Below are 12,325 nucleotides of genomic sequence, written 5' to 3' on the forward strand. Positions count from 1 at the left end.
GGTGCCTGCTTTTGAAGTAAATTACAATTTAGGAGGCCATCTTTGCAACATTCTTTTCCATTTCCCATTACAATAGCAAACAGGGAACCAAAAATGCTTTTATCTTTCATCATGCCACTTAAAATTTTGCCCAAAGCATCATTTATCTGTTTGAAATACTTTTATACCGCCTTTTCTGACAAAGTCCTTTCAAGGCCCTTAAAAAAGACAAGTTAGCTTCATATTCATAGCAAGAATGGTGGTGTTCCCGATAATTTACAGTACAATCCATTGGTCCTCAGTGATCATCCTTTTCCATGCATACTGGTAATCTGTACAGCCATGCCAACCCACCAAAGTTTTCCCAGCAAATACACCTTCCCCAAACCGAATTAATTAATTAATTAATTCAGTTTGGGGAAAGGTGTATCAGTTAAACAAACTGATACTTTCTGGACTCATAGGGCTTTGGTGAATAACTTTTGTTTGGAGAAGCAACTGGCAACTATGTTGGAAACAACTGCTGGAATTTTTATTTTAAGGGGTTTTTTTTTGGGGGGGGGGTGTTTGACTCCGGTCCCTTGCTCCACAGTACAAGCAAAGCCAGAACAAATTAAGGGGAAAACTTTTTTTCCTGCAATTTCTCTTACAGAGAATGAAATAAAAAAAGATCTGTTAGCTATGTATAATGTATGTATGTATGGTGATTGCAGAATCAAATTTTTCCTGTTGGAGAATTTAGATTGCCTGGGTTCAGAATTTTTTTTTTTTTTTTACTTCGTATGGAGTATCCACAACTTTGCACATTCTTTCTTGGCAATAAAAGTGTTGGTCAGCTAATGCGCTCTCTCTCTCTCTCTTAATATTTATTTATAAATTTTAAAAGTGGCTGAGGAAACCCAGCCAAATGTGCAGGGTATAAATAATAAAATAACAATAATTATTACAAATTTAATACAAAATACGCACTTCCCTATTAATATTTAGTTACCATTTGACTTGCCCTCAATGGTTTCCCCATAATTTCTGATGCTGCTGCATATTTTGATTTTTCTATGCCCTATCCTTTCTGCTTATTTTCAGGCGTGTAGTTCCTGCTGTTTTTCATTCAAATCCCACTTGCAATTTCCACAAGTATACAATCACTCTTTAAATACAGTGGTACCTTGGGTTAAGTACTTAATTTGTTCCGAAGGTCCGTTCTTAACCTGAAACTGTTCTTTACCTGAAGCACCACTTTAGCTAATGGGGCCTGCTGCTGCCGCCGTGCCACTGGAGCACGATTTCTGTTCTCATCCTGAAGCAAAGTTCTTAACCCGAGGTACTATTTCTGGGTTAGCAGAGTCTGTAACCTGAAGCTTATGTAACCTGAAGCATATGTAACCTGAGGTACCACTGTATTCTACGAAAGGTTTCCAATCCTCCTTAAAGGCTGCCTCTCCTCGATCCCTAATTTCCATAGCTGAATTTGCCAGTTCTGCATATTCCGACAGCTAACGTCTCTTCCCTCTTCCCCAGGTGTGCAGAGAGCATGCTGTGTGTCGTTCCTGACATTTCCGCATTCCGGGAAGGCTGGAGGTGGGTCCGCCAGCCGGTCCAAGTCCCAGTCACATTGGTGCGCAATGATGGCATAATCTACTCTACCAGCCTTACATTTACCTACACGCCAGAGCCAGGACCCCGACCCCACTGTAGTGCCGCTGGAGCAATCCTCAGAGCCAACTCCAGTCTCCTGGCATCCAACGAAACAAACACAAACAGCGAGGGAAGCTACACAAACGTCAGCACAAATCCAACCAACGTCACATCATCCACGGCAACAGTAGTTTCCTAACCACTGCTCTTTTATGTGGAACTTCTTAAAAAAAAACTAAAAAAAACTTAAGTGCTTCGAACAATGAAACTGAACAACTTTTGTGGTTTCCCGGTGGGGTGGAAAAACCTCTTCACTGCTCTTTGAACTTCTTTCACCTACAAGTGCTGATCTCAGTAGAAGCCACAACTAAAAAATCGCGGGGAGGAAAGGCCCATTTCTATTCATACTCAAAATCTATTTTTAGTTGTCTCTTTTAAAAATGGGCTCGAAACTAAAAAAAATAAAATAAAAGTGGCTGGGATACAAGTTGAACTCGAAAACATGGACATAACATAGTTTTTATGGACCAAGGAAACGCTTTAGTATAAAAGGTACATTTTCACCATACCTTTTTGTATCACAACATATAGTATGCTTTTGTTACCAAATAGTTTATATATTATTTTTTTTCCTCTGAGCGTTTGCTCTGAAGTATACTCAGGTTCCAAGCCTGACCATTCTTGTATAATCACCATACTCTTCCAGTTTTTAAAAAAATATATATATTTTTGGTCTGTGGCTGGAACTTGCATTTTTTTAAACTGAAGTCTTGTGACTTTTTATGAACTGATTTTTTTTTTATTTTCACCAAGTAGAACCTTGTAAAGGCCAGCATATTTTTTTTAAGATGATATGAAGTTTGTGCAAAAGCTTTAAAAAAATGCCTCTGCCTTGCCTGCAATACATGCAATGTATGTTAACTTTAGAGCTCCTCTTTCCGCCATTGTGGACAGCTCTTTCTATGTGTTCCTTTGTTATGTATTTATAGTGTTGATTCATGAGGTTTTTTACATTACAAATGTGGCCTCGTGCAGTTTTTCTTAACTGCTCATGCTACTGGCATCTGTTGGTCTTTCGGAGGGTTCTTCCTTTCACGGTCAATACATGCATTCAGGTTGGCTTTTTTATTTTTTGCTAATCTTGTACATAATTTGCTATTAAGTGTAAGTTAAATGTGTGCGTGATTCTTTTTTTTTTTTAAGTGAACTGTTCCCAATAACTTCATTTGGCAGCCTCTTTTTCTGTCTCGTTGGCATATGGCAACATTCCCCCCCCCCCTTGAAGCATTAGCCACAAACAGGATTGGTTGGCGCATCACTTCCCTGTGAGTTGGGAGCCATCACAAACCAGCATGGCTATATCCTCAGACGTTAGGCCAACCTAATGAGCTTATTCTTTTGTATGATATTACTTTCTTCGAGTGTGACGTCATTGTACAGTTAAATGATAGTACTTAGAAATGGCTAATTGCAAAAGCACTGATATGGACTACACTTCTTCCTTCCTTTTCTCCGTTGCCAATAATCTACTGCAAGGTTCATATCTTTCCCCGGTTGCACGTTAATGGAGGGCCAATTGACACTACTGCTTCCTTTTCCAAAGCTTCTTGTGGAACGCTCCATAGGGACTTTGTGACGCGGGCCAGGATCTTAAATGCCTGTTCATGTGTTGAAAGCAACAGGAGATGGAGTCCCACAGGGATCCTTGTCTTTGCTGAGATAGGCTAACGTGGCTACCACTCTGGAAAGTGTGCATGCGCAGTATTTCTGCACCCTCATAGGGAGACAGCGGGTATCCCTTGCCGTCTGCATCAAACATGCCACATCAGAGCCTGTCCTAACCTTTAGGAGCAGCTTTTGAGAAGACCAAAAGTTGCTCAGGAAGGAGGGGACGAAAAGCCCCAGGCTTATATGGCCACAGGGTTTCCCCCTGCCATCATATGCCTGGGAATCCTTGCGATTGAGGTATATTGGATGAAGGTTTGTTGGGCTGAGGTGGCGAAGAAGACCCAATACATAGTAGACCCGGTCACAAGCCTTTCTGCCCACGGCTTGGATTTCCAAGCCCCACAAGTGGGAGCGGAGAAGTGGTTGATCTTGAGTTGCACTAGTTGGATATTAGTGGTACTTAAATTTGGAAGTTGTCGTGTCTTATCTCTCTACCCCACCCACACTTTGACGGGTTGTGTTGAAGCGATTTCTCTCTTGATTTGTCGCACGCACAGAAGTACCGTTACACTTCCTAGGATATAGTCCTGGCGTGCATTTCTCATCCTCCCTCATACTGCATTCTTCCATAACCACAAGGGAAGTGTTTGGCTACACAAGTAAGCAATGTTAGTGACTTCCACATAGTCCTCAAGTTTAATCAGCACTGTTACTTATATTTTGAGTAGATTTTTTCCCACATCAAGGCTGTAGCTTCTAAACCCATCCAGTTAAATGGGTGCCACTGTCTTGAAGTGCGCTGTGTTGTCTTTTCATACTGTGTAACTTGCCCCCAACAACATTGTCGCGAGCCGCTGGTTCTTAATACTTAGCCAGTTACTGCCTCTCCTCATCTCTCTCTCTCTCTCTCTCTCTCTCTCTTTAGTGACCAAGGGCAGGATTCACTGTGGCCTTATCTCTGGCTGTTTACTGGCATTTACTTGCAAGCCTGTATACGTTGTCTGTTCTTAATTTTCTCCCGGTTGTAACGTAGTGCAAATTGCTTCATGGTGTGTGCTGAAGACTTTTCGCTAAATGTGTTTGGGATCAACACATGCTAGTGTTTGAGGTTTTCAGAAAAATCAAAATTAATAATTGCATACACAGTTGATAACTGTTACAAGCTTATCAGCTTTCACAGTACCCCGGGTGTCGTCATTTTTGCATATAGCTGCATCTCATCCTTTTAAATCTCTTTGCCCTGCGTTGCCCAAATGGCATATATCCAATATTTGTATCTCTTAAGGAATTGAACTGAAGGAATTATATCTACTTTTTGCCTTTCTCTCTACACTACAGGATAGTGAGAGAGTGTTTTTTGGAGGGAGAGAAAATTCACTTTTAAGCAGTACCTTGTAACCTTAGGACACTTGGCTTTTGTAACCTTTTTTTTTTCTGGACTAGCTGTCCTATTATCTTCAGGTAGGAAAATTGGTATATTGGAAATAGTCTTTCAGACTAAAATTAGAAATAAGCTTTCATTGCTCTGAGTAAGTTTTATTTTCTGAATCTCTTTAGCTGATGGATGGATCCTTATTTTTTCATAAATGGGTTTGGCTGTTCAACTTCCATAACGTAGTGAGCTAAATTTGCCTGCTAATGTGCAGTACTTGGGGGGGGGGGTGTGGAATGAAACTGCGGTCTACAAAATGCTTTCGGAATAAGGTCACTGGCCTAAACAGGGCTACCTCAGAATAACCAGTCAAAATGATCATAGCTGGCATAAGAGTGTTATGCTATAGTCTTTGAACCCTGTTAAGGGCCATGTTATACAAGCAGAATATAATTTTCCTGAGACTGCGCTACTATAGGTGGAAGGGACTGTTTTGGCTTTTAAATACCTTAAGTCCCTATAAAACCAGCTTATGGAGGGGAGAGAGTTCAGCCTTTTCCCATGCTCATACTAAATTTCTGCATTCAAGGAGTTCTCCACCCTCTGTGGCAGCATTCAGACATGCAGTCCTTCCCTCTTGTAGTGGAACATCGCAGAAATATGACTTGGTTTTCTAACCTGGTCCTTATTCTTGCATCTTTGGGGAGGATAAGTAACATTTCTGAGTTGATTCAGACCACTTTTTAAATTGCTTTAAATTGCTTTCCGAACAATGTGAGAGAGCAAGCAGTATGCTCTGTTTTGTATGGAAAAAGCAGCTCAGTGCTGAGTGCTGCTGTTACATGTTAGGTCACCGTTAAACCTTCCGGAACATATTTTCTACAGGTCAGTCTCGAGGGGTTGTACAAGTCGTCTGCAAATCTCTCAATACATCTCTTAAGTAGAATGTGTTTGATTGCACCTCCGACACTAGTGCAACCCGTTTCAGACCAAATAGCTTCATAGCGGCTTCCATTCTGAAACAAAACACTTGGCATTTATCATATAATCATGGCATTTATTTTTTTCTTTAGAAAACCAGTTTATGTGAGTGTAGAGCGTCTGTACTTTTCCTGTGCCAGGTGTTTTAACTTGTTTTCAAACACTGTAAATGTGGGGTTGGGTGGCAGCTTGGCGTTAGAAGCAAAATTTGGGTTTCCCTAAACGCTTTTGGGACTGAAGTTTTTCTCTGTGGAAACTGCAGTACTGAGCAGCTGTTCCAACATCGTGAATGTGTGCCCCCCCCCAATATTCTGTTCTGTTTTGTGGAGCTTTATATGATACTCTTCTTACGTTGTATTGTGCTTTTGGAATTAGAGCATCACCACAAACAGGACATTCAGCATCCTGGAAGGAGAGAGATTTGGTCACAGCTCATGTCTACTTGGAAATCTGTTTATACACGTGTGCATTTAGAAGTGAGTTGGGAGTTTCTTCTCGCTGTGAATGAAATTGGCATTTTGTGCAACCTTCCTCAGTCAAAGCCCCTTAGATAACCCTCTCCCAGCTTCCTATTTACATGCACTGCAGCCAAACACTCCATGTGTCAAACTCCTCCATCCACTGGCTGAAGGCATCGGTGCATTCCGCACAATGCCCTTCATGTTCTTTCAACGTTATGTGTGGAATGTCAGAACTTCTCTGGTGCTTGTTTGTGGCTCTCTGCTAAGAAGCCATTTGTTCTGGCAGCAATCTCTTGACGTTGGCTGCTGTTAAGAGTTTTTGTACGGCTGAGGACCAGATACATCAGTAGACAGGAAGAGCACAGTTTTCCCTAGACGGGGAATGCAGTCTTAAAGTAAACAGTTTGGGCTGCAAGCACGCATTGGTAGTAAAGCCCCTGTTGATAATATTTCTGAGTAAAATTGCATATGATTGAGGGAATGGGGAATTCACGAGACGAAACATTGGTTGCAGGCCTCTTGTGGTGATGTTTATCTGTATGTGTGTATGTATGTGTCCATTCAGTCCTCAAAAGGGTTTTATTTTGCAAACCGTGCACCTGTAAAACTTGGTAGCAATAAGATAGAAGGCTGATCAAGTCTTTGCTATACCTTTTGTAGGAAAACAAATCCGCTCAGATTTTATAATTCATCAGTTAAACTTAAAGCCTGCAAATAATCAGCAGTTTCCAGGAATAAATAAAAGTGAAATGTATGCCACATCAAGTGTGTTGTCACATGTACAGAGTGTGTAATTAGCTCGTTCAATATTTGATTTTAAAACGTTTCACTCAACTGTGTCAAGATTAAATTTAATGTTCTGTTACTCTTCCTGTGACTAATTAATCAAAAAAAAAATGTATGACACTGAGATGATTGCAAACTTGTTAAAATTTGGGTGCGCTTCTGCGCACAAGGGATTGGTTGACGGTGAAGTCATCTGTGTAACCAGAAGAGCAGAACATACCCATGCAAGAAGTCAACTCTGTGAGGAACTGCACTCTGGACTCCACTCAAACTGGATATGGAATCTCTTTTCATACAGCTTGTAAAAATTGCAGAAGTTAGACAAGACTGTTTTTTTATTCAAATACTGTAAATATGAACTAGTTCACTTTTTGATATTATTTATTAAATAAGGAAAAAACAAACTGTTTAATTTCATTTAAATCAATAACTAATTAAGTTGGCTTTAGATAGTTGAAACATAGAAAACTTGGGTTTAATTCTGGTTTGGGTTTACATGGCAACTTTAAAAAACAACAACTGCATTTGAAATTCTCGTTCGGATATAATGCAGAAAGGGAAATTAACTCCTTGAAATGTAATTTATAAAATGAATTCAGCAATACCTTGAGTTACAAATGCTTCAGGTTACAAAATCCCCTAACCTGGAAGAGTTACCTGGAGTTGAGAACTTTGCCCCAAGATGAGAACGGAAAGCGTGTGCCGGTGGCACAGCGGCAGCAAGGGGTCCCATTAGCAAAAGCACACCTCTAGTTAAGAACAGTTTCAGGTTAAGAACGGACCTCCGGAACAAATTAAGTTCATTAACTAGAGGTACCACTGTACAATGATTAACCTGAAGGAACTAATCTTTTCTGAACATGTGGCTGGGATGCAAACAGCTGTGTCTCTGCATACTGTGCGGCATTTTAAAACCCCAGAAACTGTTCTCAAGAGCTTGGCTTTTTGTTTTTTTGTTTTTTGAGGGGGTCCATATTTGTAACTAAGGCAGCATGAAGATCTGGAATTAGAAAAGGAACTGTGGGACATCTGGTGTTTTATACAGAATTACTTGGGTACATAATACAGAAATCTGTCGGTCCTGACCTTTTTACATGCAATTAATACTGCATCCCACTTTGCTCCTGTCAGACTTGATTGCTTGAAGATGGAATTGAGCCATCAGCACCTGACACACACGTTTTTTTCTAGGCATGCTTGCATAGTAGGAGTAAAATGCACACTTTTAGCTCATAGAGTTTAAAGCAGGGGTCAGCAAACGTTTTCAGCAGGGTCCACTGTCCCTCAGGCCTTGGGGGGGCGGACTATATTTTGAAAAGAAAAATAATGAACAAATTCCTATGCCCCACAAATAATCCCCCAGAGATGCATTTTAAATAAAAGGACACATTCATATAAAAACACGCTGATTCCCGGACCGTCCGTGGGCCGGATTTAGAAGGTGATTGGGCCGGATCCGGCACCTGGGCCTTAGTTTGCCTACCCATGTTTTAAAGAGTATTTATTTATTTGGTGTTTCAAATTAGAATTTTACAATCACACATCCAACATGAAAACAAGCTTCCATAGAATCTCCTGGACTTCCCTCCTCCCCTTTATGTTAGTCATTTCCTCCTGCATCTTTTATACTAATCCAAATCTTTTACATCTCCATTACTGTATATCCGAAATTCACCATTAAACTGCAAGTGTTATTCCAATCCTAATACCGATTTGAACTGTTCACAATGGTTTTCAAGGTAAATTATAAAAATCCCCCCATTCCTTATTAAAATTTAATAAGAAGAATTCAAATTCTTTAAGTCATTTTTGCCATTTTGGCATAATCAGTTTAATTAGCCATTCTTCTCCGGTTGGGATTTTGTCTTCTTTACGTCTCTGGCCAATAACACCCACGCAGCTTTTGTCACACTTATAAATAGTCTTTTTTGCTCCACTGTGAAAAGCTTTGGGTTTTATTTTTTAGAAACAGTTATTTTAAGCATTTTTAAAATGTTTAAATAGAGTTTATGATTCAAATTCCGTCTGCAAATGACAACTATCTTGCACATTAGCTGCTGCTGCTCAGAGGAACATTGGCCATTGCTAATACTTTGGTCTTTTCTTGCTAGAACCATCAATGGTCAGGCAGTGGGGTTTCTCTTCTGGTTTAAACATTTCAAAGTGTGTGGGGATTCCATGTGTTCAAAGCCAAATTTGTAATAGCCAACAGAGTACATAGGCACCAGCAGCCTGTGATTGTAATCATGGATTCTTGCTACACTATGGTTACACTTAAGTTTTCTTGGTTACATACATGTTTTAAACAGTATCTTAAGGCACTATGTTCATATTCCTAAGGAGGGTCAGAGAAGTCTGTGAATGTGATGTTAAAATAACACATATTTATAGAGTACTTTAAAGTGATCAAAGCAGTTCGTACGTATTTTTCACCTAGTAATCCTATTAATGCAGGGACCAGGTGGCGCTGTGGGTTAAAGCACAGAGCCTAGGGCTTGCCGATCAGAAGGTCGGCGGTTCGAATCCCCGCAACGGGGTGAGCTCGCATTGTTTGGTCCCAGCTCCTGCCAACCTAGCAGTTTGAAAGCACGTCAAAGTGCAAGTAGAAAAATAGGTACCGCTCCAGCGGGAAGGTAAACGGCATTTCCGTGCGCTGCTCTGGTTCGCCAGAAGCGGCTTAGTCATGCTGGCCACATGACCCAGAAGCTGTACGCCGGCTCCCTCGGCCAATAAAGCGAGATGAACGCCGCAACCCCAGAGTCGGCCATGACTGGACCTAATGGTCAGGGGTCCCTTTACCTTTACTAATCCTACTAATAACCTTTAAATATAGGCCGGTATTATTTCAAGAGTGGCTTGTTTCATCCTGTTTGCTGCTTACGTGCCTGGAGCAAACTCTGGAAGAATTCCTAGCCCGAAATGCTCCCTTTACTACACCAGCTCTAATACGGTAAGCCATTTTCATGCTAAACAATAATGCACCTGACATTTTATGGAAAGTGGAGGCGGGGAGGCGTAATTTATCCTGTCCGGCTGCATAAATCATCCTGGCTTTTATCCTTTTAAAATTCTGTGAAACTGAAGTGTAGCCTTTCTCAAATATTAGCTATCTTAATATACTATTTCCCCGTTGCGCTTAACAAAAATCGAGGTTTTGCGCAAAGTGCACGAAAGTACTCTGGGGTCATTGTTACTGCTTTTATTTTCATTTCATAATTTATTCCCTTCCCTGCTACGCGGGAGAAACTCGATTTTGGTCGTGAATGGCAGGCTTCCATTATTGTTAATGAATAAAATGGTGATAATGGGCTTATTGCGAGGTAACCACACGATATTACTGGCTTTATTAGCTGAGAAGAGCTAGATGATTACATGCCTTGTGTTGCAAGCAATGGCTTTGCAGTTGCTTTTAACACCCTTTCCTCTCCATTCACCCAGCCACCCTGTCAAAAAGTATGTCACCTGATACGTGGCCGTTTAAAAATAAATCCTAAGCCTTCACTGCATTATTTTTGTCCATACCTCCAAGAATTTTGTAGCTATGCATGTGGTTCTCCCAAATCACTTTATACTCACAACATTTCTGTGTAGTAGGTGAGGCTGAGACAGTGACTAACCCATATAGTCTATATACAGTGGTACCTCGGGTTACATACGCTTCAGGTTACATACGCTTCAGGTTACACACTCCGCTCACCTAGAAATAGTGCTTCAGGTTAAGAACTTTGCTTCAGGATAAGAACAGAAATCGGGCTCCGGAGGTGCTGCGGCAGCAGGAGGCTCCTTTAGCTAAAGTGGTGCTTCAGGTTAAGAACAGTTTCAGGTTAAGAACGGACCTCCGGAAAGAATTAAGTACTTAACCTGAGGTACCACTGTACAATGTAAGCTAGACGCAGGTGGTGCTGTGGTCTAAGCCACTGATCCTCTTGGGCTTGCCGATCGGAAGGTTGGCGGTTCGAATCCTCACGACAGAGTGAGCTCCTATTGCTCTGTCCCAGCTCCTGCCAACCTAGCAGTTCAAAAGCACACCAGTGCAAGTAGATAAATAGGTACCACTGCAGTGGGAAGATAAACGGCGTTTCCGTGCGCCCTGGTTTCCCTCCCGGTGTCCCATTGCACCAGAAGCGGTTTAGTCATGCTGGCCACATGACCTGGAAAGCTGTCTGTGGACAAACGCCAGCTCCCTTGGCCTGAAAGCGAATTGAGTGCCGCAACCCCATAGTCTCCTTTGACTTAACTGTCCGGGGGTCCTTTACCTTTTTTTAAGCTAGACCACATCTGTCTGAAAAAGTGAAATAAGAAAAGTGCCGTTGGTGAACACAATACTAAAGTGCCGTGTGGCAGGGGAGCTACTCATTTTGGAGGCGAAAAGTGATCTCTTAAATCTGCCTAGCTTAGCACAGTGGTACCTCGGGTTACAGACGCTTCAGGTTACAGACTCCGCTAACCCAGAAATAGTACCTCGGGTTAAGAACTTTGCTTCAGGATGAGAACAGAAATCATGCAGCAGCAGCGCAGGGGCAGCAGGAGGCCCCATTAGCTAAAGTGATTTCTTTCCGCAGGGCCTGTAAGACAGAGTTGTTCCGCCTGGCCTTTGGCTTGGAGCCAATTTGATTCCCTCCCTCCCTCTCTTTCTTTTTCTTTTCTTTCTCCTCCTGCGATGAGGCTACATTTTAATATTTTAATGTTCCATTATTTTAATGTTGTATTTTATTTTTGTTTTTAAGTTGTAATCATTCATCTTGTTTTTATTATTGCTTGTAAGCCGCTCTGAGCCCGGCCTTGGCTGGGGGGGGGCAGGGTATAAATAAAAAATTATTATTATTATTATTATTATTATTATTATTATTATTATTATTAAGTGGTGCTTCAGGTAAAGAACAGTTTCAGGTTAAGAACAGACCTCCAGAACGAATTAAGTTCTTAACCAGAGGTACCACTGTATTGTCTCCTCTGCCTGTAGCAGATCTCGTAGCTTCTGGCAAGGATATTTTCCATCCCAAGCTTGTGCTGTACAAGCATGCTGCCTGCTTCTCCCCCAGACCTCTGAATGGGCAACCTTTATCTTGGTTTTGGTGGTGGTCCCTTGAATATGCTTCCCCTGTTTTATTTATGCAACCACCCCGTCTGTTTTGCAGTTGCAAGTTCGTGTTTTAAACCGGGTGCTTCCACACAAGGGGTTTAGTCTGGAATCGCCGCTCTTTTTCTTTTTTTTTAATTATTAAGTTTTCCACAATTATAACAAATATCACCTAACTAACAAACAAAAACAGAAACAAAATACAACAAAGTACATCAAAGAAGAAAACAACACACAAATAAACAATAAAAACAAACTTAGTTCTTTAAAGATCCAACCTTATAAACATATTATTGACTTCTCCTAGTCCCTTCCTTCTGAGTTTCCTTGTATCTGGATGTAACAGCTTTCCAATATCATTAT

General features: G+C 41.1%; 1 protein-coding gene across 8 annotated transcripts in view; it reads left to right on the forward strand.

The window, feature by feature from the left end:
• RBPJ (recombination signal binding protein for immunoglobulin kappa J region) overlaps nucleotides 1–7,286 on the forward strand; it is a 91,758-nt gene extending 84,472 nt beyond the window's left edge. For 7 of the 8 annotated variants that reach the window (XM_083630587.1, XM_083630590.1, XM_083630591.1 and 4 more), the window contains one exon: nucleotides 1,498–7,286. In XM_083630587.1, the coding sequence (XP_083486713.1) occupies nucleotides 1,498–1,813 (316 nt within the window). In that variant the 3' untranslated portion in view covers nucleotides 1,814–7,286. The remainder of the gene's footprint in view (nucleotides 1–1,497) is intronic. The other variant, XR_014551987.1, reaches the window with a different exon arrangement.
• The last annotated feature ends 5,039 nt before the right edge of the window (nucleotides 7,287–12,325 follow it).

Source organism: Podarcis filfolensis (assembly GCF_964270895.1).
Source record: "Podarcis filfolensis genome assembly, chromosome: 9".
In the NCBI taxonomy this organism is placed as follows: Eukaryota; Metazoa; Chordata; class Lepidosauria; order Squamata; family Lacertidae; genus Podarcis; species Podarcis filfolensis.